The 26919-nt window shown below is 53.7% G+C and overlaps 2 protein-coding genes across 4 annotated transcripts; both read left to right on the forward strand.

Moving 5' to 3' along the window:
• The first annotated feature begins 11311 nt into the window (after window positions 1–11311).
• On the forward strand, window positions 11312–11566 carry MYMX (myomixer, myoblast fusion factor). Its single transcript, XM_068994043.1, has one exon. The coding sequence runs from the start codon at window positions 11312–11314 to the stop codon at window positions 11564–11566; it is 255 nt and encodes an 84-aa protein (XP_068850144.1).
• Window positions 11567–15447: 3881 nt separating this feature from the next.
• On the forward strand, window positions 15448–25475 carry SLC29A1 (solute carrier family 29 member 1 (Augustine blood group)). Of its 3 annotated transcripts, none has more exons than XM_068994271.1 (14): window positions 15448–15526; window positions 18268–18371; window positions 19577–19659; window positions 21519–21600; window positions 21715–21917; window positions 22023–22162; window positions 22387–22521; window positions 22614–22711; window positions 22849–22927; window positions 23203–23300; window positions 23524–23632; window positions 23884–23969; window positions 24352–24551; window positions 24871–25475. In XM_068994271.1, the coding sequence occupies exons 1-14, from the start codon at window positions 15448–15450 to the stop codon at window positions 24980–24982; spliced, it is 1608 nt and encodes a 535-aa protein (XP_068850372.1). In that variant the 3' UTR covers window positions 24983–25475. The 3 variants fall into 3 exon arrangements, with proteins under 3 accessions (XP_068850372.1, XP_068850373.1, XP_068850374.1); XM_068994272.1 differs by lacking the exon at window positions 15448–15526 and adding an exon at window positions 15959–16024 and having other exon boundaries at window positions 18262–18371; window positions 24871–25473; XM_068994273.1 differs by lacking the exon at window positions 15448–15526 and adding an exon at window positions 16025–16038 and having other exon boundaries at window positions 18262–18371; window positions 24871–25473.
• Window positions 25476–26919: the final 1444 nt, after the last annotated feature.

Raw genomic sequence — 26919 nt, forward strand, 5'->3', positions numbered from 1 at the left:
CACAAAGAGTCAGACACAACTGAGCGACTTTCATTTCGTATAACTCCACTGTATTGCCCATTATTAAATAATACACTTAGCATTATTTGGTCTGAGAGCTGCCTTCTTCAATTAATTAATTAAATGAGTTTTGTGACCCAGTCATACAGCTATGTTCTCCTGGCTCGATTCTAATTCCAATGGTAAATCTGTAGGTAGATTTTTGTGTAGATAACCACTTACCTCTCAAGGATGGAGACATGTTCAAAATGTAGCTCTTAAAAAAAATTAAAATGTCGAATTTCCCTGGTGGTCCAGTGGTTAAGAATCCCTTGTCTACCAATTCAGGGGACACTGGTTCCATCCCTGGCCCAGGAAGAGCCCACATACTGTGAGGCCACAGTAGCCTCTAGGCCCATGCTTTACTGAGCCCATGCTCTAAAGCCCACCAACTGCAACTACTGAAGTCCACGTGCCCTGGAGTCTGTGCTCTGCAACAAGAGGAGCCACTTCAATGATGAGCTCGCACTCTGCAACTAGAGAGTAGCCCCCACTCGCCACAGCTAGAGAAGGCCCATGCACAGCAACAAAGACCCAGCAGAGCCATAAAGAAATAAATAAGAGAACCACGCCCATAGTTTTTCTTCTTCAACATTTGTGTTATCAGATTCAACTAGAATAAATACTCATCAGTTGAATTAAACAGAGACATTTAAAGACATCTGTTTTGTCATACTTGACATGGACTTACCTTCAGTGGTACTTACAGACATCTGTCCCCAAATCCATACTTCTAGGTCCTTCAAGCATTCTGAGGATGAGGTTTCCAATTCCTTCCCTCATTTTCAGAATTTCCTCATCAAGAGAGAGATGAGGGAAGGAGGAAAGAGCTTACTTAGCCTGGGTGCAGGAGAAGAGAGTTAGAAGAATTTATGTGGATCCTTCAGTGTCTGTAGCTCAGACCATGGAGGGTGGCATGGCGACATCACCTCCATGTAAGAAGTTTCCCTAGTCTCCCTCCCTGGTCTGTTCTGTTCCCACCCCCTGATGCTAGTCTTTCCCTGGCGCAAAGTACTATGGGGACCAGAGAAGGAGAAGGGGCAGAAAGAGGCCAGTGCTGGACACCCAAGGAGAGACTGAGACAGAAGGGAGGAGTCCCCCTCCCCAGGGGACAGCTAAAAGCAAGAGGTCTGCCTCCCAGCACCATGCCCCCTAACTGCTAGGTCACACTGCCTTTACTTCTGGGAGGCCAGAAACTTGTTGGATGCCAGGAGTAAAAGAGAGGGCAAAAGATGGAAGAGCGTTAGAGAGATCCAGAGAAAAGGGGCAGACGTGAAGGGGACCCACGTTCATTATTAAATGGTCGATATGCAGAATTCAGAAAAGATGCAGAGGACAGCAATTAATGTAACAGAATATGTCCATGTATTCAGCATCAAGATTAGACAGTGTCAACATTTTGCCATATTTCCTGTAGTTTTATTCATTTAGATTCATTTATTTGATTTCTGGCTACGTTGGGTCTTTGTTGCTGCACTGGCTCTTCTCTAGTTGTGGTGAGTGGAGGCTGCTGTCTCGTGGTGCTCGAGCTTCTCCTTGTGGTGGCTTCTCTTGTTGAGGAGCACGGCTCTAGGGCGCTAACTTCAGTAGCTGCATCACGTGGACTCGGTGGTTGCAGTTCCCAGACTCTAGAGCACAGGCTCAATAGTTGTGGCCCATGGGCTCAGTTGCTCCATGGCGCGTGGGATCTTTCCAATTCAGGAACTGGACCTGTGTCTCCTGCATTGCCAGGTGGATTGCTTACCACTAAGCCACCAGGGAAGCCCTCTTCATTCCTTTTTTTTTTCAAGGGATAGTACATTACAGGGGCTTCCCTGGTGCCTCAGCCTGCCAATGCAGGAGATACGGGTTTGATCTGCGGGTCAGGAAGATCCCCTGGAGAAGTAAATGGCACAACCCACTCCAGTATCCTTGCCCAGAAAATCTCATGGGCAGAGGAGCCTGGCAGGCTAAAGTCCACAGGGTGGAAAAAGAGTTGGACCTGACTGAGCAACTAGACAACAACAACACGATACATTATAGACACAGCTACTTAGAGCCTTTCTCCCATCTATGTTTCTTAGGTTACTTTTTTTTATTTACACTTTCTGTATAAACCACATGGTATGTGGAATCTCAGTTCTGAATAGGGATGGAACAAGTACCTCCTACACTGAAAGCTCTGAGTCCTAACCACTGGTCAACCAAGGAAGTCCCTCCCATCTATGTTTCAACTTTTACTACATGGGCATATGTGGGTTAGGTATCTATAAAAATATATATACTGTTGCTTATGTGTTTTACATTTTTAAATACTGGGTATGATTTGGCTTACATTCTTTGGCCACTTGGTTTTATCTTATTCAACATCATTCTTTTGAAACTTATCCCTGTTAATATATGAGAGTGCGTTCATTTAATCTGCTGTATCGTATTCCATTTTGGTTGCATTTATATTTCTGTTATCTTGTTGGTGGACAGTGAAGCTGTTTCCAGTTGTTGTTATTATGAAAACCATGAATGGACTTCCTCATACACATCTCCCTGTGTGCATCTGTGAGAATTCCTCTAGAGTCACACCTAGATGTAGAATTGCTGAGTTCCAAAGAAATGTGTTTTTTCAGCTTTACCAGATATTGCCAAATTGCCCTGTAAAATGATTGTGTCCAGTACTCCATGAATTTCTTCTTCTCAAATACTTTGCACGTCTCCTTGAACCAGAGTGGATAAAATAGCATCTCACATTTATGGACCACTCATCTTTCCTTTTCAAGAAATGACCTGCAAATATCCTCCATTCACTTTTCGGTAGTGCTTTTTGTATGTGTCCTTTTCTTCCTGATTACAAAAGTACTTTATTTATGACTGATACTAAATCTTTTTCAGTTGTATGGGTTGCAAATTTCTTCTCCCGGTCTGTGAGAGACTTTCACTTTGTAGTGTCTTTTATTTTTGTTTGTTTGTTTTTTAAATTTATTTGGCTGTGTTGGGTCTTAGTGGTGGCACAAGGAACCTTTCACTGTGGTCCATGAACTCTAGTTGTGGCGTGTGGGCTCAGTAGTTATGGCGTGTGGGCTCAGTAGTTGCAGTGTGTAGGCTCAGTAGTTGTGGCGTGAGGACTCAGTAGTCGTGGCTTGAGGGTTCAGTAGTTGCCGCGTGAGGGCTCGGTAGTCGTGGCGTGAGGGCTCGGTAGTCGTGGCGTGAGGGCTCGGTAGTTACAGCGTGAGGGCTCAGCAGTCGTGGCGTGAGGACTCAGTAGTTGTGGTGTGAAGGCTCAGATGCTCTGTGGCAGGAGGGATATAATTTCCCCACCAGGGATCAAACTTGCATCCCCGAATTGCAAAGTGAATTCTTAGCCACTGGGCCACCAGGGGAGTTCCTATAGTGTCTTTTGTTAAATGTTTTTGAATTATTATTGAAGCTGGGTGATTGATACACGGGGAATCATTATACTGTTATCTCTACTTTTATGTAATTTTGAATATTACCCTAACAAAACGGTTCTTAAAAATCCATAAAACAATTCTCTATCATCCCAAATTCCTAAAGATCAGCTCCTATATTTTATGATTTTACTTTCCACATTCAGGTCTCTAATGCCACTGGAATTTATTTCTGTAGTTGCTGTGGGAGAGGATCAAATATTATATTTCCCTCATAGATGGCCAACTGTGTCCAGTTCTATTTCTGATCCTGTTTATCCCTTCTCCTCTGACCAGAAATTTCCCCTCTGCTCCATATATCCTTAAGTCTGCTTCTAAGCTCTCTATTCTGTTCCTTAGTCACTGTGTGTACTCTCATCTTGCCACAGTTTTTTTTTTAAAGTAATTAATTTGTTTGGCTGCGCCTACAAACACAACTAAGTAGAGTCTTAGTTGTGACATGAAGCATTTTTTACTTTAGTTGCAGCATGTGAGATCTAGTTCCCTACAGGCCCCCTGCATTAGGAGTGTGGCAGCTTAGCCACTGGACCACCAGGGAAGTTCCCTCTGCCACAGTTCTAACTCCCATATTACCAGATTGGCCACAGTAGTATCTGTCAGGCCAGACTGGTATCACTTCTTCTTTTTCTTCTTCACATTGACTTGGCTTTTCTTTGCCTCTTTCCTTCCATACAAATTTTAAGATCAGCTTACACAATTCCAAAAAGGAAAAAAAAAAAAAAAAACAACACAAAAAACCCCCAACAGTCCTGGGTTAATAGGAATCCTGTTGAATTCCAGATTCATTTTTGAGAGAAGCAACATCTTTCTAACACGATACCTTCCTGACCATCGCCTTGTCATATCCGTCCATATACAAGGGCTTCTGTTTTGATCCTTATGTAAAAATTTGTGTTTGGGGACTTCGAGTCAGACACGACTGAGCGACTGAACTGAACTGAACTGAACTGGTAGCCCAGTGGTTAAGGCTCCAAGCTCCCAATGCAGGGGACCTGTGTTCGATCCCTGGTCGGGAAACTGGATCCCACATCCTGCAGTGAAGATCAAAGATCCTATCTGTTGCAACTAAGACTCAGCACAGTCAAATAAGTAAATAAATATATATATTTTTAAACGTGCTTGTTTTCTCCATGAGGGTCTTGTTCCATCTTTGTTAGATTTGTTCCCAGGGCCTGCGGGGTTTATGGCTGGCTTTCCCCCCTCCCCCAGCCCCACATCAACTATGCCAGGTGCATCCTTCCTTACCCGTTTGGTCCACACCCTCCCCCCCAGGTCCAGGGAGCAGCTGTCTACTCCAACAGCTGACTGTGTCTGTGAGACCTTGTCGAGTGCACGGGGCTCCCACCTCCCACCTCAGGGCCTGTCAGCTGAGTCTGGGGAGACGCACAGCTGTTTCAGTGGGGACAATGAGGTGCATTCTATACAGGCCCCTCTCTGAGCCTCCCTCCCCCAGTCCAGAGCAACTGTTCTTGTGGTTAGGGAAGGGCCCCACCTGTCAGCTCTAGCTATTCTTTCGGGCAACGTCCCCTGATCCCTTTTCTTCATGTCTTGCACCCACCCTACCCCACCCCTTCCCACCCCGCATGCAGAATCTAGCTCCCTGATTAGGGATCAAAACTGTGCTCCCTACATTGGGAGCAAAGAGTCTTAACCTCCAGGGAAAGTCCCTTCTGAATGTCCTCTGAGCCTATCTCTCATGTGTGTCTTATGGGCTGATTGCCTGTTCACAGCTCTGTCATTGCCTGGAACTGGTGGGCAGAGAAAAGATGGTCTTGGAAATGGATCATCCCTCTCTAACCTTGGAGGACTGACTGTTCCCACAGCGTTCTCACAGTTGTCACCATGTTCAGGTCTCAAATCCTCACAGTGGCCCCAATTAGGTAGATTAGTGACTACTGTCGCAGGCAGAGAGGTGCCGTGATGAGTGATAAGGCTGGGACTCTACTCCTTCCCAGCGACACGCCCCATACCTGGCTGGCCTCTGCACCTGCTCCTGGCACCTGCTCCCCTCAGCACTCCCTGCCCTCGATGAGGCCTCTCTGGCCTCTTTTCAGCATCCTTGTTTGGGGGTTGACATCGCTCTCAATGGCCCACCAGCTACAGCCCAGTGCTGACTCCCCCCAGGGATGATGACCCTGGAACACAGCAGAACCAGAATCCAGGCCTCCATGGCTTCTTCAAGTGATAACTGAGCCCCACCACCCACTGTCAGTGGCTGTTCATGGGTGTCAGGGGGCCTTGTACCAGGCCTTCAAGGAGCAACCTGTTGGGCTGGCCTTAGACACAGGATGTCCTGGGACATTTGGACAACCCAAAATGATGGAAGAAAGGTCGTTCTTTTTTTTTTTTTTTTTACTTCAGTATAGTTGATTTACAGTGTGTGTGTGTTGATTTTCTGCTGTACAGCAAAGTGATTCAGTTATACACATATATATTCTTTTTCTTATTCTTTTCCATTATGGTTTATCACAGGCTGTTGAATACAGCTCCTTGTGCTATACAGTAGGGCCCTGTTGTTTATTCATCTTATATATAACAGTTTGTATCTGCAAATCCCCAACTCCCAGTCAGGCAGGAAAATGTTATTTATTGAACACCTTCTAAAAGCCAAGCTCTGGACATCTCCCATCTCGTGATCGTGCCTGAGCAGATTATATGATGATTACCACTGTAGGGAGGAGGACCGACACGCAGCACAACTCCAAGATGTCACTCACACCCCCAGTTGGCCTCGTGCATCCAGAGCAGTACTGAGAGGGCCCCCGAGCCGGAGGGTGAATCCAGATTGGAGTGACCATCGGAAGCACTCTTCACGGGTCTGTCTGGGTCCTAGCAGAATGACTGGCAGGGTGGTACAAGGCTCTGAAGCCCTAGATGGAGACAGCAGACAGGGGTGGGAGGAGCAGAAGGCCCAGTGCTTCTAGGTCTCGCAAGAACCCGTTAGCTCTATTCCCAGCTCTCGGTCATGCAGTTGACTCTTGATGTGTGTGTCCTGTGTCCTCAGCACCACATACACGCTTGCTGTTGACATGAACGGCCCAATTAAATGATGTCTACCTGGGCTTCCCTGGTGGCTCAGTGGTAAAGAATCCGCCTGCCAATGCAGGCGATGTGAGTTCGATCTCTGGTCTAGGAAGATCCCACGTGCCTTGGAGCAACTAAGCCTGTGCGCCACAACTATGGAGCCTGTGCTCTAGAACCCGGGAACCTCAACTGCTGAAGCCCGTGCACCCTAAAGACTGTGCTCAGCAACAAGAGAAGCTACGGAAATGAGAAGACCGCACACTGCGACTAGACAGTAGCCCCCACTCATCATAACAGAGAAAAGCCCATGCAGCAACTAAAACCCAGCACGGCCAATAAATAAATACATAAATAAAGAAAATTATATGAAAAAAATGATGTCTATGTATGGGGGGAGGGGGTCCCCAGGACATTTCTGGGAAGCCTGTAGATCGGAGAAAACCACTGAAAGGACCTCAGGGGTCATCTATGACTCAGCCTACAGGCCTTAACTTCACAAGTTGGCACCCAAATACATTATTTTTTTAATTGACTTTGAGGAACAGGAGTTTGGGCCAGTTTCCTCCCCTGCCAGCAGAGGACTGGGGGCAGAGGTCAGAGCAGGATCCATTACACAAAGCTAAATCAGGAACCAGAAGGAACTGCTCCCTGGCAGCTCTGCTGCCAGAAGGGATGGTTATCTTTCTAGGAAAGGCTGAGGAAATCCTTTTCTGCCTTGAGGAAGGCCACTTGGTGGGATTAATCCCAGGTGAAAGTGGGAAGGAGATGAAGTGAGCTAATCCCAAAAGGGGATGAGGGGTAGAGAATGAACAAAAACCAGATCCAGGCCCTGGACACAGCTGCAGCCCTTCCCCCATCCCCCACCTCCCTTCCCAACCCCCTCTGGGGTTTCCCACTGTTACCGGAGACAACATCCTGTTTCCTTTACCTGCCTTACTGTCTCAGACCCCTGGAGCCCCTCCCGGTCTGCTGGGGACAGGGAAGGGACAGAGGTCCAGCCCCAGGCCCAGGATCCAAGGATCTCACTGTTGGATGTTTGGTGATTGTTTTATGTGGGAGAATTAGAGTCTAAACTGTTACCAGTTCCTTAGCTCAACAGCTCTTCTTTGTTTCTACATCTTCACATTTCCCAATCATGAACTCTTGAGTCAACATTTTACTTAAAAAGACAAGGACACAGGGGCTTGTCCACGGTTTCAGAGGATCTCACATCTGTGTACACTGAGTTGGAAGGATGGATTGTCACTTACCCAAGGTCACAGCAATTGTAGATCTGGGTCAGTGGGTGGTGGGACCTCTAAGGTTCCCTGGAGATTACATACTTTGGCAGATCCCAGAGGGAACCTACTTCCCATCCCTTGGGCTCACCGAGGTCACTTCCTCCCCTCTAAGTGGCTCTTTCCAGCTGACTGTGGCCTACAGGGGTTCTGCACACATCCTAGAAATGTGTTCAGATTCACAGAGCTCTGGGGCTCAACAGCACAGGCTCTGCAGCAAGCAGGCCTGGATTTGGAGCCCTTGACAGAATACACACTTCTTTATTCTTACAAGAAATATTTATTGCTGAGCACTGGGGACAGAGCAGCAGACAAAACAGATATAAGTCCCTCCTCTCATGGAGTTTACATTCTAGTTTACATTCTAGGACACAGACAATCAGCAAGATAAGGAAGGAGGATATACAGTTTGTCAGAAGGATTTGCTGAGGAGGTCAATAAAGCAAAAGAGAGGATGGAGAGAAGGCAGGATGGAGTGGAGTGAATGTCCTGTTAAATGGAGTGGATGCATAACATTTGGACCAAGATTTAAAGGAGGTGAGCGATGGAACCATATGGATGCCTGAAGATAGTGCCTTGTAGGCGGGAGCAACGGTAGGTGCAAAGGCCCTGAGGCAAAAACATGTCTGGCACAGTTAAGGAGCAGCAGGAAGCCAGTGTGGCTGCCACAGCGAGAGAGGCAAGGACTAGAACTTGGAAGCCAGGGCCTCAGAGGTCACAGTTAAAGTCTTTGGCTTTAATTCTTAATGAAAAGGGAGTCATTGGACAGTTTAAGCAGAAAAAGGACAGGATCTGACACGTTTTAGAAAGATCACCCTGGTCACTGTATGGAAAAGAGAAACAAGAACACCAGTTAGAAGGCTATTATAATAATTCACGTGAAAGATGACAAACAGAGCCCTCAGGATTTATTACTGTGGGTAGTGAACTGTGATAAGAAGACAGAGGTCAAGGATAACTTCCAGGATTTTGGTCAGAGTAATTAGAGAGACGTAGTTGCCTCTCACAGATATGGAAGAGCCTGGAGGAGGGGCAGGTCTTGGTGGGGTGACCAGGCCATTTATCCGCTGTGTGATCTGTGGTAAATTGCTTAACCCCTCTAAACCTCAGTTTCCTTATCTGTACAAAGGTCATAATAGTTATTTTCCTGAAGAGCAATGGTAAAAATTGAGTGAGATCATGAACTCCTTGCCTGCTCCTTGGAAGAAAAGCAATGACAAACCTAGACATCATATTAAAAAGCAGAGATATTACTTTGCCTACAAGGGCCCGTATAGTCAAAGCTATGGTTTTTCCAGCAGTCGGAAATGAGAGCAGGATATGAGATGAATGGATATGACAGCAGGACAATAAAAAAGGCTGAGCACCAAAGAATTGATGCCTTCGAACTGTGGTGCTGGAGAAGTCTCTTGAGAGTCCCTTGGACAGTAAGATCGAACCAATCAATCCTAAAGGAAATCAATCCTGAATATTCATTGGAAGGACTGATGCTGAAGCTCTAATACCTTGGCCACGTGATGTGAAAAGCCAACTCATTGGAAAAGACCCTGATAATGAGAAAAAATTGAGGGTGGAGGAGAAAGGGGCAACAGAAGATGAGATGGTTGGATGGCATCACCAACTCAATGGACATGAGTTTGAGCAAACTCCAGGAGATGGTGAAGGACAGGGAAGCCTGGCGAGCTGCAGTCCATGGGGTCACAAAGAGTCAGACACGACTGAGCGACTGAACAACAAAATGAACTCACAGGCGTGACACACACGTACTCAATACATGTCCCAACCATAGTCCAGGGAAGACACTGACCATCACAACTCCTCTGGAAGGGACAGGAAGGGACAGGGAGGAAAGGAAGACCACACCTATACGTCTGTACTCTAGCTGCCCCCACTCCCTGCTTCCTCTGGGTAGAAGGAGGACAGACCTTTTTGACAAATTGAAAGTTTTATTTCTTCAAGGTTGTTGATGGTGGAGATGTGGAGATCATGATGCTGCAAATGATGGGTTGTGACAGGTTGATGATAAACGATCATATTCCCATGTCCTTATTCTACAAAACACTTTCACGGCCATTATCTCATCTGAGTCCATCAAGGCAGAAATTATACCAATTTTAGGAAGTAGAAGAGTGAGGTATTTATCTTATGTACTTTAAAAAATTTTTTTATTTTATATTGGAGTATAGTTGATTAAGAATATTGTGTTAGTTTTGGTTGTACAGCAAATCGTATACCTGAATATATATATGTATACATATACAAAAAAATTCTTTTTCAATTTTTTTCCCATTTAGGTTATTATGGAGCATTGAGCGGAGTTTCCTGTGCCATACAGCGGGTGGTTGTTGGCTATCTATTTCAAATATAGCGATCTGCACATGTCAGTATGAGGTATTTAAAAACAAAATAAAACAAATCTGGACTGTCTCTACCTGGCTATCTCATGGAACTCCATTTAATCTTCCAGAGAAAAATGTGGAGAGGGTCCTGACATGGGCATGCCTCTTCCCATCCCTGAGTGGGAGTACCACCCAGCTGTGTCCAGCTATGATATGGACTCTGACCCCACTTCTCCACTCCCCAGGAGACAGCCCACAATGCATGCTCCCATCCTACTCTCTGTCTGGGCCGCTCTGAGCATGCCTGGTGTGTGGGTTGCAGCCTTACTGCTTCTGAGGTTTGGGTCAGTGGGTCTCATATGTTGTCCCATTCCAGTTACTCCTCCCAATTATTGAGGTAACAGATGAGGTGCCTGGAACCTTGAAGAATCAATGTGCCTCAGATCACACCATTAGAAAGTGCAGTCTGGGTTTAGACTCTGAGGTCTGTATCCGGTAGCAGAAATTACTGCATCTCTTCTTCCAGCCCAGCTGCCCCTCCCTTCACCTATCAGATACCAGAACACAGCTGTCTCTCCCTTGCTCCCCCAACCCAGGCAAGCTGTTCTGGGTGGGGCTGAGCTGGGTGGGGCAGCCCTGTGTAGTTTTCAGTGAGGTTGTGGCCCCTACAGGCAAATTCAGCCAGACATTGATGCTGAGCAGCAGTTCTGACTGGTGAGAGCTGCTACCCATGGGTGGGGGTGGAGAACTGGGAGGGTAGGAAGTATCAGGTCTGGTTGGATGGAGATCCCTGAAAAGAGAACTTAGAACTGTCTAGGGAAGAACTCCTGTGGATTGAGGGAGAGGGGTTAGGGAATGCCAGGTGATTGAGGGTGTGCAGAAGGAGCGGGTGACTGATGGAAGGGAGGATTCCAGGGACATTAGGAGCCCCAGAGGCTGGGAATGGCGAGCTGGAGGTCCCAGAGCGGGCTTCATTCTTGCCTTGACTCCATCTCCATCCGTGCTGTGATGAGAATCCTCCGGCCCCAGCCACCCTTTCCAGAGCAAGGGCTTCCAGAAAACTGAAACGACCCATGAACTGAGATCTGGGGTTTGGTGGGTGTAAACTGAAGCGGGAGTCTACTCCTGCCCACCTCCTTGTGTCTTTGGCAGGTGAGAAGGAAGCAGAAAGGAGAGCCTGGAGTCTAGATCACCTTGCAAGTCGCCAGCCATGCCCGCTCCTCTGCTCCCGCTGCTGCTCCGCACGCTGCTGGCCCGTCTGCTGCTGCCCGCTGCCCGCCTGGCCCGCCAGCACCTCCTGCCCCTGTTGCGCCGTCTGGCCCGCCGCCTGGGTTCCCGGGATTTGCGAGAGGCTTTGCTGGGCTGTCTGTTGTTCCTCCTCAGTCAGAGACGCCCGCCGGATGCTGGGGAGGCTTCCAGAGTGGCCCGCCTGGAAAGGAGGGAGAGGCTAGCCTCCCAAAAATGAGGCCATGAATCCTGGTAGCAGCTGTGCCCCTGAAATGCTTTATTTCGGAGTAAGACAGTCCTGGCCCCCTCACTGACTGCAGCCTGCCCAGTGGGCAGAAGACGTGGTGGGCGACTGAGCATGAGAGGGGTTCAGCTAGGACATGCCCCCCACCTCACAGCAGAAAGGATTGGAAGGATGCTCTGCTTCCAGAAAACAGATCACCGTCCCTCCCTCCCTGCATTCTTCCCAAGACCTTTCCTAATCACCTCTGGCCTCTGGTGGGAGGGGAACTGACACTCCTCCACCACCCCCACCCCCAGGCAAATGGAGACAGGAGGTCCAATGAGAGACAATGCTTAACCCTGGGACAATGGACAATTCGGCTAATCCAGACTGCTTCTGGTTTGAGATTTCCCAAATATTAAGAACTTGGTTCCCTACTAGGGAGTTAGTCCTGCCCCCAAAGCCCAGTATGCAATAGGGGCTCAATAAATATTTGTTGCCTTTAATTCTTAGGATGCCTTTGACAGTCCTGTCACACTCCTGCACTGCAGGACAGTTGAAACTGTCCAGAGGATACGGGTGGAGGAACACCTCAGGCCTTCCTTTTGCTACCTCTGTTATTGTCCCTCTCAGTCCCAATGCCCTGGAAGCTGTTTCTCTAACTTGAGTGTCTCACACTGGGAGTCAGCAGTCTTGGGTCTTTCTGGCAGCTTAAGGTAAGGAGGTTAATGTCCTCCAGCGAGTGTGGATACTCTTCTCAGCTAGTGGTGTGGGCAGAGGGAGATTTGTTTTTGGAGGGACCCTGTGGGCAGCCTCCCCACCCAGAGAAGCAGCCTAGAGATGCATAACCTGAGGGGTACTCTGCCCAGGATGGGATCTAGGGGATACAGGGTAGGTGGGGTGTAATCTGAGGAATTCACCTCTTCATTTCTCCTCTCCAGTGGGAGGCCCCTCGGGGATCTCAAACAAGAGTTGTCAGAGGCATTTTGCAAACCTGCCTCCAGATAATTTGCTTACTATTTTCCTGCAACATTCCCCCCTCCTACCCGCCTTCACTCAGCCCTGGGCTCCCAGTTCAAGGCGGTAAAGTGAGGACAAGCGCCTTTCAGGACCCTCACCCTGTCTGCACACCCCGTTAGAAGACTGGCCTAGGGGGAAGCCTCCAGATCAGAGCTGTGGGCCCCCAAGCCGGCCCAGCGGGGCTTTCTGCCAGACCCCGCCTCCTCACACCCGGACACCATCTGCTTCCTCCAGGGGTCATCAAAGCCAGTGCACGTGCTCGCAACCCTTCCCCTCCCCCCCGGCGCCCACTCAGAAAGGTGGCTGGGGGAGGGCCGGGATGAAGGGGATTCGAACCCCTGGTCCCTTCCAAGGCCCCGGGCTCCTTATTTATTCAGCCCGCTCCAGGCTTCTCCTCCCGCTGGCCTCCCGGAGAGTTCCTCTCTTGGGAGTCTGCAACCGTGCGCGGGGCGGACGCCTGGGTAGTACGCTGCAGCCCCTTCCCCGCCTGGTGGCACAGACGGGTCAGACCGGAGCGGTCTGCAGTTTTCTTCCACGGCGACGACACCAGTCCCGCAGGGAGGAGGCCAAAAGGGAACCAGGGGCCAACTGGCCCGGGAACTTCCGTCCCGGCTCCCCAAAAGCGGAGGCCCCCTGGGAAGTCCCAGCAGGTGCGCGGGGCAGCAGAGGCTGGCAGCGGAGAGGGGGCGGGGCAGCGGAGAGGGGCGGGGCCTGCTGTTTCCCTGGCGGGCGGGGCGGGGCGGGGCGGGGCGGAGAACAGAGTGGGCGGGGCTATCGTGGGGTGGTGGAAATCAACAGTTTGCATCTGCGGTTTCTGGCGGAGGTCAGTTCCCCGGACTTTGGAGGCCGTGGTGAGATGACTGCCATCCCCTAATCACTTGCAGATGTATCCAGGGTCAGAGACCTCGGAGCAAAGGATGAGGCAGATGTCTGAGACATGAAGCTGGAAAACCAAGTCCAGTCTTCTTGAACCCTGACCCCCTTACACACCCAATAAGGAAGGTGAGGGACTTGAGGTATCTGACTGAGAGGGCGGGATTCTGTCTTCATCTTAGCTGATATTTTGTTCGTCGTGGATTTTTGTTTCTTGCATTCACTTTGATTTTTTTTTTAATATTGTATTAAAACATTATTCGGATTCTGGAATATTTGGGCTCCCCCTTAAATACTGCACCTCAGGCAAGTTGCCTCTTTGGCCTCTGTCTGGCCCCAGCCCTGCCACGAGGCCATGGAGATAGAGTCACAAACACAACTGAGAACATACAGTCATGAGACACATTGGTGACAAACTGCAGAGCCAAGCAAACACACAGCAAACCCAGATGGAGGCAGGGCTAGGAAAAGATAGGACTGTGTGTGTGAGGTGATGAGGCACCCTTGGGGCCTGGAAGGGGGAGGAGGGAGTCACAGGTCACAGCCTCACAGAGGTGGTGGATTGGGTGGGGGTGGGTGTGCAGCTGGATCAGGGCTTCACACCCTACTCCTGTACCCGGGACCTGAGGGAGCCAAAGGATTGGGCAGCGAATGACAAGCACTGGCCTGGTGGGCACAGGCCACTGTGAGTTGGGCTCCAAGGCTGTCCAGCAGAGGGCCCTGGCCCTCAGCAACCATCCCTGCGTAGAGAGGCGGTGCTGGAGGGGTGTGGGTGCTGGCTGGGGGCCCAGGCAAGGAGAATGCCAGACAGGCTTCTGTCCAGCAATAACAGCCCTGCCTGTTGCCATCTACTAGCAGGCTAGACTTCAGCAGGGGTGGGAAGGGGAACCAGCCTTCCCCTGTCTGGTCTGGGACCCTCACCACTTCCTCCCAATCTCTTTCCGCTTACAGCCCCCTTTGGACACAACTGCAGCCACTGGCCACCAGCCTGGCCATGCATGTAGGATCCCTTTGGCCACTAAAGCCTGCCACCCCCACAGGCTCAGAGACGGGAAATGAGGATGCGGATAGAGACAGGGGCCAAGAAAAAGGGGAGAGAAGGGCCTGGAGAGGTAGAGAGAGGCTGGACAAACACAGGATAGGAATGGGGTGGGGGTGACCCAGACATGAAGCTGCCCTCAAGCTGTGAGGCAGTGCCTAGAAAAACACTACTCATACCCCTCTTCCTGCCCTCTGCTGGTTAAGGCCAGGGGATGATTGTGTGTCATGTCTCTGTGGGTCCCTGAGCCAGTAGGCTGGCAACAGCTCTTTTGAGTATTTTGGGGTGAGGCCACTGATCAGTCCTAAGAAGAAAAATTACCCTTTGCCCAGTCTGTGCACTGGAGAGAGGGTGTGACTCTCCCTTATCCCTATGATGGTAGTGCTGCTAATTGTTAATTAGTGTCTGTGACTTTCTCCAGGGTAAAGGCCTCTTGGGTGATTGGGTTAAGGGAGTGGGACTGGACTGGATTTTCTGTCCTCAGTGTCTCTCTGGCCTTTCAATTGTCCTTCTGTACTGAGGGCTGCTGCAGGGGCAGTGATTCCCCTGTTCCCCCAAATTTACTGACCAACCAAAAAGGAGGGAATCCTTCCTCCTTCCTTGCAGGTACAAGAAGGACCAATCATCCCTCAGCGTGCCCATCCCCTTCTTCTCAGATTGGGAGGATGTGGGGCTCAGCAAGGCTTCCCTCCCGGAGTATCTGGATTACGGGATTCACTCAGGATGTAAGACTTTTCCTGTTGCCAGCAGTGCCTTAGCTTTTCCAAAGTTCTGGATTTAGAAAGGGTGAATCATGAGAGGGCTACAGTAGGGCTGCCACCCTCCACCCCTCCCCCCGACATTCTCCTCCACCCCCTACACACATTATCTCTCTAAATCACAGTTGTGGGTGAGCGGATCTGTGTTAGAGGTGGGAAAACCCTGGTCACACATCATACTGATTCGGTCAGAGGGATGCCCCGGCATGGGGACTGAGAGAATAGTTCCAAACGAGGAAAGTGGCACTGAAAAGGGAAGGGGGCGCTGGGAAGGAAAAAGGTGCGGTGTGAGAGTGGTGTATGTAGGAGGCAGCCTCGCGAGCCATAACGGAACATCTGAGACTGTGTTTGGACCGGGCGGTGGTGGGGGTGGGGGGCTCCGGATCTGCCTCAGCAGGTTTGTCGCTGGGAGAGTCCCGAGACGGCCGAGTAGGAGTTTGTGTAACCCCAGCGAGGAGACCAGGGATACATTCAGCCCTACGTGCTCCGTGATGGGGCAGCGTTTGGCGGGGCAGGGCCCCCAGAGGTCCGGTCTACAGAAATAGTACAAAGTTTGGGCCAGGCAGGTACTGGGTCTCGGGTCCGGGGGTCCCTCGTAGCTCCGGGCTGGCGTGCGTGGGGCGGGGCGGGGGCGGGGCCGCGGCGAGCGCCGGGGAGCGGACGTGGGCGGGGGCGCGCCGGGGCGGGGCGAGCGGAGGGCGGGTTTGAATGTGCTCGGGCGGGCGCGGGAAGCTGCCCGGGTGAGCGCGCGGACCTCCACGCGGGAGGACTCCTTCCCAGCAGGTGCTGCCCGGGAGGTGGGAGGGGATCGGGAAACGGGCAGGGGGCGGGGGTCGCCGGGGCGGAATGCGCGCCGCTTTTGCCTGCTGCCACGCGGGCAGGGAGGCTGGGCCTGGCAGCTGCGCCGCCGGGACTGGGGGATGCCGGGTGGGGCCCCCGTGCGGAGCCGCGCGGCACGTGGCGCGCCGGGGCCCGGGCGTAGGGTTACTGTGCGGGGACCTGGACCCCAGCAGGCGGGGACGACCTGGCTACCGGGCCTGAAACTGCCTGTCGCCGAGCTGACCTCCCCAAGGGGCGGGCGAGTTGAAGGTTAATCTCGATCAATCTCGTTGTTGGTACCGGGGAGGGGCCGCACCGTTAACTGCGCCGGGTGCGGGGAATGGCCAGGAGAGCACGCGGAATAGGGGTGGAGGCGCTGCCTCTTTAACACCCGGCCTCCTATTGGCCGAGCCCGTGTACCTGGCCTCCCTCCCTTCCTGGGCGCGTCCTCGTTTATTCCCAGAGAGAACACCTTTGCTTCACTTAAAAGGACATCCCAGATTTGCTTCCCAGGGGGAGAGCTGTGGCGGATGAAGGCTGCTCCCACCCCCGCCCCTCACCCCTGTTGGGGCCACTCCTTTGCCCGTTCTTCTCGGTCATGGTCACCTCCAGATCCTCTTGCCTTGTCTTCCTGTCTGTGTGAGCTCTCTTTGCCAGGATGTGTGTGTAATGGGGTGGGGGAGCGCCTTACACCCGACACAAGTCAGACCGGAGATGACCTGACCCCCACCTTACTTTTTAACCCCTTAGCTGGAGTAGAGTTACTCCACCTCCCAGTATATGAGGCTGGCTGGGAAGCTGCCTTTAAACCTCCCTCCCCTCTCCGGAAGGAGCCTAGAGTAAACTTCACATCGAGTTTTGAATTCCAGCTCACTCGTTCACTAGCTCTGTTGCCTTAGGCAAATGATTCAACCATTCTGAGCTTGACCTGTCCTCATCTGTTCAATGGAGACAATCTATATGAGTTTATGGTTGTCGTGAAGGCAGGCAAGGGCCAGAGAGGGTATCTGCAGGTGGTGGCTGCCCCATATGGGATCCATGGAAGTGGTGAATTTGATGCTACCACAGAGATGTCTCTAGAAGCTGGCGCGGGTGAGAGGTGTTGGGGGCCAGGGGGCCGGGGAGGTGCCCAGTTTGGTGGCTGCTATCAGGGCCCCATCTGGGTAGGCCAGGGCATGGCTGGAGAGAAACCAGATGTTCTGAACTGGTATCAAATCCCTGATTGGGCCAAGGCAGTCAAAAGCCAAAGGGGTGACTGATCTTCAGGATGTGGGCAGGAGGAGTGGGCTGCCCCTGGAGTTGAGTTGTGCTCAGGGCTGGGGTTGGGGACAGCAGAGAGCAGGGGTGTAGCTGATGGGGGGTGAGGGTGGGGCTGGGGGCAGTGAAGAGGAGGGCCAGAGGGCAGAAAGGAGTACTCCTCAGCCTAGAAAAGATTTTCCTGAGAAAGAGGAGATACTCTGTCTGCCACCCCAGCCTTCACCTGTGTTGAAACTCTACCTGCTCTTTACTGCCTGGAATCTTGCCTGTGGGTAGGGAACAGGGTTGGCTGAAGTAAGAAGCTGGGGGTTTCCCTCCTTCTACCTAATAGAAAACATGAGTCTCTCACCTCCTCTGCCTACCTCCCAGAGTAGAGCCCTCTCACCGACCCCCCCCCCGCCTCCATCCTTCTAGAAAATGTGAAAACTGTTGTTCACCACTCTCCCAAGTGCCTAGAACAATTGCCTGGCTGGCATGCAGGGGTCCTAGGGAAACATTTGTGGAAAGGAAGGGAGAGTGAAAGAAGCCCTCTGCCTCCTTCTGGGGTGTCTGGGTCTGCCTCTCCCTTCTCTGTGCCATCATCGGCCAGGTGTCATGGGGGGAGGAGGGGAGGAAGGCCTTTGCAGAGGCTGGAGTTGACGCAGGGAGGGGTGGAGAGGAATTTTGGGAGGAGCAGAAAGGCCTGTCCAGGTCCTTTCTCAGAGTCCTGAGGGCTGTCCATCTCAGGCTGAGGCCTGGAGTGCTGGCTGCACCTGGGGGTTGACCCACCCCCTCAGCTCCCCTGCTGAGACTGCTGGTGGGAGATAAGGGCTGGGTTTTATCTCCCTGGCTGTGTTAGTTCAGAAGGCTTCTCAGAATGGAGGTGTTTCGTCCCCCGGCAGGACCTGGGGGGTTCTCTCCCGATACGCCCGCTGCTGCAATTTTCACTCTGGACCCTTATTCAGGAGGAGCCCATGGACAAGACCTGCCGCCTGCCTCTGAACTAGGACCACCTCCCACAGACCGCCCGGGCCCCCTCTGCCCCAACCCTTCTGCTGGCAAGTCTGGGCATCCGGTGAGTGCTGGCCCAGGTGGGTGAGGGTGCTGATCGAGTTGGGCGAGGAAGCTGGTCCTCACCCAGAAGGGCAGAGCTGGCTCCAGAGCTCGCACCAGAGCTGGCACGTGGGGGACAGGCCCGCCCACCCCTGCCTGGCTTTCCATGCCATCCAAGGGAAAGCTGGTTCTTCTCCTAGTGCCAGGGAGCCATACTCCCCCCGCCCCCCACCCCCCACCCCTCCTGAGCAGGGAGCAGGGAAGGGGTACGAAGTGGGGAGGCTGGGGACTGGACAGGCCTGCGCTCCTATCCCTCCATCTTGCCTCCAACTTTGCTCTCAGAAAGGGGAAGAAGCCAGGGGCCTGGGAATGAGTCAGAGAGGAACCCAGCGGCAGGGAGGGAGGGGGGAGATGGGATGTCCCCAGGGGTCAAGGAAGCGGCTGTGTCCCCATGCACATCCTAAAGAGTTTTTCTGGAAAATGGGCCAGGAACCAGGAAACCTCTGGGCATTGGCTGGAAAGGATGGTTAAGGTGCCACCCACAGAGAGGCTGGCATCTGGGGTGCCTGCAGAGGGGGACAGGCTCTCCAGAGCCCGCCCTAGCCATGAGCCCAAGGGCTCCTCGGGAGAGCAGAGAGATCAGACGGAGAGCCCCAGGGAGGGAGGCTGCCCTGGGAGGGAGGCAGGCCGGCCTCTCTGGCTGGCCTGGTCATCACGCCTGAGGCTGCTGCTGCCGCGGATCTGTTTGTTTTACGTCCGCCCGCCCTCCCTCTTCCCCCTTATCTCTTTTCTGTTTCCCTCCTCTTTCCCCACTTCTATCCTTGTCACTGTCCCTGACCCCTCTCGTCCTCTCATGACCCCCTCATGCCTTTGCCTGGTTTTTCCCCCCCCTCTCTGCCATACTTCCTCCTCCTCCTTGCCTGCTCTCCACCCGCCCCTGTTTCCCTGCTCACAGACAGCCTCGGCTGCTGGATAAAAATAGCGGAGGCAGTGGCCAGGCCAGGCCGGGAGCCAGGTAGCGTCTGAGCAGGCAGTGGGGCTCAGCAGGACCGGCCCAAGGGGGTCAAAAGGAGCAGCCTTGAGAGGCAGGGCCAGGAGCGGGGCCTTCGGGACCCTACAGCCTGCCTGCTGTGTCTGCCTGTCCCTCTTCACCCACCCACCAAGTGTCGGAAGAGGCCTGTAGGGAAGCAGGGCCACGACAGGGCCTCACACTGCCTCTGCCCCCAGCAAGCACCGGAGGGAGGAAGCTGTCAGCCAGGCATAACCAAGAGCGCCATCACCATGACAACCAGTCACCAGCCTCAGGACAGGTACCAGGGAGGGAGACCTGGGCTGCGGATCTAGGGGAGTGGGAGCGGGTCTCCAGGGGGGCTGGGTGCTCTATCCTTTGAAATTTGGGATTGCCACTGATGATGAGCCTTCCAGCCAGGTAGCTACGAGTCACGTTTGCATCAGAGGGCCCTGCTTGTCGTGGCTGGGTGCTGAGAGCGGTGTCTCCCGGGAGGCCCAGTGCGGTGGTGGCGGCCCCTCCCTGGCCTGTTGGAGTTCCCAGTGTTGCTCTTCGGCAGCTTCCGGCTCCTCGGGCCAGCACCGTGGGGAGACATTTGGCAGCACCCCTCATTCCCAGGCTGGCCAGCTGACAGAGTTGGCCTCAGCCTCAGATGACTTTGGCCTGCCCTGGTCCTCGCTCTGACCTCCCTCTCACTTCCCCCGCTCCGGAGCCTAGGACTTCCCTCCAGTTAGACCCATAGCTGTGGCCATGCGTGTGTGTTCTGGGGGAAGAGACCGTAGCTGGTTTCAAGTTCTTCCAGGAGTCTAGACCCCAAGAAAGTTGATGAAGCCGTGCCTGGTGCCCAAAATATCTTTCCATCGCAGTCCCACAGCCGCATCCCCTGCTCATCCCGGCCCTCTGTGCTGAAGGTCACTCCTGGCGATGGGATCTTAGGCACTTAGCTTTATCTTTCTGGGACAGCCTCCCACTTGTGAAGCAGAGGTGAGGTTTACTTGGATGGGAGGGAATTTAAGGAGACATAGTAAGTACAGGCCCTAGAGGTTGTTTGGTTGGATCCTTCCTGGTGTCCTTCGTTCCCAGGCTGCCTGCCCCCCAATCCTAGCACCCCCATTCTGGTGGCAGCCCTCTGTGAATTCTGCCTTCTCCAGTGGCCCCACACTGGGTCTCTATTTTGTGGGACCTTGGCTGGGAGTTGCTCCCTTCATTTGGGCCTCTGAATCCAGGCCTTACCTCTCTTCCTCAGGGTGGGGACTATGGGAGGGAGGTGGGAGGGGACTGCAGTTGTCAGGACTCAGACCTGCCCATCTGGGACGCCCACCCAGGCCCCCGCCCTGTGGGGCCAGGCCCTGCTCAGTCTCCTCATTGCCCTGGGCTTGTCCCTGCCAGCTCTGTGAAGACCGCAGGTGTGGACAGTGGGGAAAGTGTAGCAGACACATTTGGGGACCACAGGGCTGCCTGGGAGAAGCTGTCCCATCCCAGACAGGCCCCGAGGTGTAGGGCTTGGGGCAAGTGAGTGTCCTGACCCAGGCTGGGAGGCTCTTATTTACACTCTGGAGCCCAGATGACGTCTCGTGGCCCATCCCTCCCAGCCTCCTATGTGGTGTAGCCTACAAAGCTGGTTCTGTGTGAGCCAGGAAAAAACAGCTCTCTCGCTTCTCAGCTGTCCCAGGACACCCGCATCCCTGTCCTCCTAGATCCAGAATGGTCTGGGAGTTTCCTGACCTCAGATTCCTCTTTGGAAAGCCGCAGAGCCCTGCCCAAACAGTGTAATCACTTCCAGCCTGCCCAGCGGGGGTAGAAGACTTGTGTTTTGCTTTCTCACTCACCCGCCCACCCCCTCAGCCTTTAGCAAGATTTCCAAAACCACCTGCGGATGTGTGGATCACATCGGTTCCCAAGCCTGCAGGGTCCCCCAAGTCTTTGGGACTGAGAACCAAGGTCCTTCTGGCCATGCCCTTCGGTCCTATGTCCCTGGTCCCCCTCCCCCTCGGGACTCATCTGTGTCCTTTCCCCCATCCCAGGCCACCTCCTCTTCTGCATGTTCTGTGCCCTGGGACAGCTGGAGAGATGGAAGGGGGTGGGGCTGCCCCAGGTTTGATTTAGGAAGGAAGGTGGGATGGTGGGTCACCTGGCCTCACTTTCCTCTCCCATCCCCAGGTACAAAGCCGTCTGGCTTATCTTCTTCGTACTGGGTCTGGGGACGCTGCTGCCCTGGAATTTCTTCATGACGGCCACTAAGGTGAGATGTGGGAATGGGCTCCCAGGGGCTCATCCACTGGACATTTAGGGCCTGGATACGTGCTTGCAGGCACAGCGCGAAAGGTGCCAACACTCCTCTCTGCAACTCTCACAGTATTTCACAAACCGCCTGGACATGTCCCAGAATATGTCCTTGGCCCCTGCTGAAGTAAGCAAGGACATCCAGGCCTCGGCCAGCCCCCTGGCACCCTCGCCAGAGCGGACCCATCTCAGCACCATCTTTAACAACGTCATGACCTTATGTGCCATGGTGCCCCTGCTGATCTTCACCTGCCTCAACTCCTTCCTGCATCAGAGGTGAGCCCCCAGACCCCCACCCTGACCCCCTCGCTGCCTCCTGCCCTCCCTGGGCTGGGCCCCTGGCTTCACCACCCATCTCTGCCACCGCCTCCTCTTTGACAGGATCCCCCAGTCTGTGCGGATCCTGGGCAGCCTGGTGGCCATCCTGTTGGTGTTCCTGATCACTGCCATCCTGGTGAAGGTGCCCCTACATGCGCTGTCCTTCTTCGTCATCACCATGATCAAGATCATGCTCATTAACTGTAAGCGGGGCTGGGTGCGGACCTGGGCAGAAGTCCCATGGCTGGTCAGAGAGGAATCTTTTACTTCTCCTGGGTGGTGAGGATTCAAGAGCCTAAGCAGGGCTAGGAGTGGGAAGGAAAGGGCTGCTCAGCGTCAGGACTTACTGGGAGTCAAGCAGGAATTGCCAAGGCCCCACGACCCACCCGGCTCCCCTCTCCCTTCTGCTGTCCACCCTGTTGCACAGCTTTCGGCGCCATCCTGCAGGGCAGCCTGTTTGGCCTGGCCGGCCTCCTGCCCGCCAGCTACACAGCCCCCATCATGAGTGGCCAGGGCCTGGCAGGCTTCTTCGCCTCCGTGGCCATGATCTGCGCCATTGCCAGTAAGTCCTGCCCTCTGTCTGCCTGTCACCCTGGTGGTTGCGGGGAGGAGGGGACAGGGCCGGCCTCTGATCGCTGACTCCCTCCGCCCCAGGTGGTTCCAAGCTGTCGGAAAGTGCCTTTGGCTATTTTATCACAGCCTGTGGAGTTATCATTTTGACCATCATCTGTTATCTGGGCCTGCCACGGCTGGTGAGCACTCGAACCCCAGGTTTGGAGTTCTTGGCGGGGAGAGAGGGATCCAGAGCTCCAGACCAAGGGGACGAAACCTGTGGGAGGGAGAAGCTCTGGAGATTCTGCTTCTGAATCTACCTTCTTTCCCTTGATAGGAATTCTACCGCTATTACCGGCAGCTGAAGCTCGAAGGGCCCGGGGAGCAGGAGACCAAGCTGGACCTCATTAGTAAAGGTCCGAAGAACCCGAGGAAGCTGGGGTGGAGGATGGCTGCTCAGCAGGGGGGCAGCATGAGCTGGGGGCAAGAATGAGCTTCCTGTAGTGATGCCAGAGGGTGAGGGGTAACACCAGGAAACAAGGGCTGGGCTAGAGAAGCTGGGTGGGGCTGTGCACTGGTTTAAGGGGGTATTCACCCCCAGCTGACCCCAGCCCTTTTGGGGATTGTGTCATTCCCGTTGCTCTGTTCCTCCCACAACTTGAAGACCCTCTCACCACCTGTCACCCCTCAGGAGAGGAAGCAAAACCAGGCCAAGAGGAGACCCGATTCTCGGCCCCCAGCTCTCAGCCCACCAAGGAAAGCCACTCTGTCCGCACTATCCTCAAAAGTGTATGTAGGGCCGGGGCATCCTGCCTTCTACCCGCCCTTTCTTCCCTTTTTTCTGATCCTTTCTCACCCCATGCCCATCCCCTCCCTTTCTGACTGGAGACTGGCCACTTTCCTGGATTTTCCTGCATGTATGCGTGCACGCATGTGTGTGTATTGGGGAATCTTGGTTCTTTAATGATGCACAGCCACCATGAAAACACAGACCAGGGTCCCTTTCCTTCAGATCTTGGTCCCGGCTTTCTCCGTCTGCTTCGTCTTCACCATCACCATTGGGATATTTCCTGCCGTGACAGCTGAGGTCGAGTCCAGCATTGCGGGCACCAGCGCCTGGAGTGAGGAAACCACGGGTTCCCAGGATGGGGAAGGACAGGGGCTTGAGAGCAGGGCTAGGAGCCTGGGCGAGGGGAGCCTGGGCTCTTGCCTCCGCAGCCAGGTTCTGCTGGCCCACTCACCCTTCCCCAGCCTGGAAGCACCTTCTCCGTTTCACAGCTGGGAAACCCAAGTCCCAGGGAGAGTCAGGGTTGCTAGATCCTGCCTTTCTTGGACCCACTAACCCTCTCCTAATCTACTCTTTGTCCTCCAGAGGCCTACTTCATTCCTGTGTCCTGTTTCTTGACTTTCAATGTCTTTGACTGGCTGGGCCGGAGCCTCACAGCCATCACCATGTGGGTAAGTGAAGGAGGGTCACCAAGCCCCTGTGAGATGGGAGAGTCCAGACTGAGACACCCAGGGAGGGGACCAAGAAAGTATGGTGGAAAGGGGACCATGCTTTTTTTAAAAAACTGAGACATAATCTTTGTATAGTAAGGTGTACAAGTTGTAGATGTACAGTTTAATGACTACACACACATAAACATACACACACCCCTGATGATCACCACCCAGGTCATGCTGCAGCACATGGCCAGAAGGTCTATCTACCATGGCCACTCCCGATCAGTACCCTACAAGGGTAACTAGGCTTGGAGGTTTCAATTCAGATCCTGAGGGCCTCCGAATGGAGCCCCGGGGGCTGGCCCAGCCTGACCGTGGCATGGCCTGGTCCCTGTAGCCTGGGAAGGACAGCTACTGGCTCCCGAGCCTGGTGCTGGCCCGGCTGGCCTTCGTGCCCCTGCTGCTGCTGTGTAACGTCCAGCCCCGCCGCAACCTGCCTGTGATCTTTGAGCACGACGCCTGGTTCATCATCTTCATGGCTGCCTTCGCCTTCTCCAACGGCTACCTTGCCAGTCTCTGCATGTGCTTCGGGCCCAAGTGAGTGGGGAGTATGGTGGCCTCAGGCGGGGCCTAGTGCTCCAGCTGGGGACCCTCAGCAGAGGGAAAGTGGGAAGAGGGAGACTCCTGATCACGGAGCTCAGGGTTTCCAGGCTGAGAGAGGAGCCCATTGGCCCTCGGGGCCCAGGCAGTGGGAGGGGAGGAGGGGCTCCCAGGGAAAGGTAGAGACAGCCTCAGTACACACCCCCTCACCAAGAGGGAGAGGAAGACAAGTGGGTCAGCAGAATGAGATGCTCTGGGTGGGGCAGGGGACTGGGGTCAGGGACGTCCTAAGGTCGGCTCACCCTCCCTCCTTTAGGAAAGTGAAGCCGGCTGAGGCGGAGACAGCTGGAGCCATCATGGCCTTCTTTCTGTCTCTGGGCCTGGCCCTGGGGGCCGTCTTCTCCTTCCTGTTCCGGGCAATCGTGTGACCGCGGATGGACCGCAGGATGGCACCAGCTGCCTGCTCCTGCCTTCCCCTTTGGGGGTGGGCAGGGGTCCTCTGGAGGTTTTCCTGTCTAGCCATCTTCTGCTTGCTCATGGCCTGTGCTGGGCCCGGCATCCAGTCCCCGAGGAGAGAGCTCTGTGGATGAACATGGGGACACTGTGGGCTGGAGGGTCAGAGTCAAGGGAGGGGACACAGTCTCTGCTCACGAGGACCCCCCACTCTTGGCTCTGACCAATGCCTGCCCGGGCAGGGGTTCCTAGGCTCAGAGAGAGTTGTGTGTCTTGTCTGTCTGCCTGTACCAAGGGTGGCCGGGAGCCAGGACTGCTTGTTCTGAAGTCTGATCTGGGATTTCTGCAGCCCCCTTCTCCCCATGTGCCTCTTCCTCCCACCTCTCCATGTTCTACCCATCATGAACACTGTACATTTGCCATTTTACTGCCTTTTTTTATACTCAAACCAGGGGCCTTCAAAGGCTGGTTAAATAAACTTTTTTTTTTTTTCCTCCGTGGCTCCCTGTGTCCTCCAGCCATGGGTTCACACCCTGGAGAGGCTAGAGGGATGGCAGCCTGAGTCTGGGGGGATGAGCATGACCCAGATGGGCCTTGGCCAGCACTGGGCCTGGGTCCAAGGCATTAGGGATGGGGTGGATCCTCTTTAGTCTCAGAGGCATTACAGTGCCTCCTGCTGGGGCCAGAGAAGAGAGACAGGCCTGGAGCCAGGACACCCAGACTGTTGGCTGAGATGGAGAAAGGCTATTTCCTTTTGCCATTTCATTCCTCCTTTTGGAGGCCTGGGGGTGGAGACAGTGCGCCATCTTTCTTTTGTCTTGAGTCTCCCCCTCCACTCTGTCCTCACCCCACAGCCTGGGGAGGGAGCTCTCTAAAAGCAGCCAGCTCCACCTCCCACCCCCACCCCACCAGCAGGAAGAGGCTGTAGCCGGAGGGTTCTGCCCTGCCTGGCACCAGGCCCTGACACTGAAGTCAAGGCAGACTTCTTGGCGAACAAGGGGCCTGTGTGTCCTCAATGAAGCTGGGCCCCTTTCTCCTCCCAGACTCTGGCCTAGAGAGGTGTGCAGTGGCTCAGGAACGTGAGAGGACTCGGTGGAGGGGCCCACACCACCGGAGTGCCCCTTCTCAGAAAGAGCTCTTCCTGATAGGAAGTGAAACCAGAGCTGTGGCCGCCGAGCTGACACTGACCACCCGCCCCCCACCACCGCTCCCCCGTGCCCATGGCACTTGCGTCAGGGCTTTATTTCTAACAGTTTAATTGAAGGCTTCAGGCTTAAAAATGTTGGCACATTTTTAAGGGTCTTTGATTAGCTCTGAAGTCCTAACAGGAGAGTTAAGTATTATCATATGGGGAACTGGAGTCCACAGATATACCCCAGGGTACACGTCAAACCAGTACACATAATCTGAGGCTGATGGGAAATAAATTGTTCCTTTCATATCAGTTTCAAAAGCAAGGGGTGCCCTGAGTCTTCGCTCATCCCTGCAGAGCCCTTTGGTCACAAGGCTGAGAGAAAACCGCACCCTTTCTCTGCTCCCTCTCGACAGACCCCTGGTACTCACACCGGACAGTCCTGCTGGGCTCCCTCAGCACCACAGCCCTTCAGGGACCCTGTGCTTCTTCCCTGGGCCCCTTCCTGCCTCTTGCCTGGCCTTTCAGGACTCCAGCCAGGTCTACTGCAGCCCATCACACACGCGGCTGCAGCGTAATCTGAAAAGAACACTGAGTCACAGGCTGGTCTCTCCTGGAGCACGCCAGGCATTTCCTGGTCTTCCTCCACCACCAGCAGCCTCCACTTTGCACAGTTCCTTCCCCCTCTGCGCCTTTTGTCACCGTGGCTTATGCTCTTATCTTACTCCAGCTACCAGTCATGCTTTTCAGGTTCAGGTCCACATCCTACGTTTTCCCTCT

Source organism: Capricornis sumatraensis, chromosome 22, assembly GCF_032405125.1.
Source record: "Capricornis sumatraensis isolate serow.1 chromosome 22, serow.2, whole genome shotgun sequence".
Classification (NCBI taxonomy): Eukaryota; Metazoa; Chordata; class Mammalia; order Artiodactyla; family Bovidae; genus Capricornis; species Capricornis sumatraensis.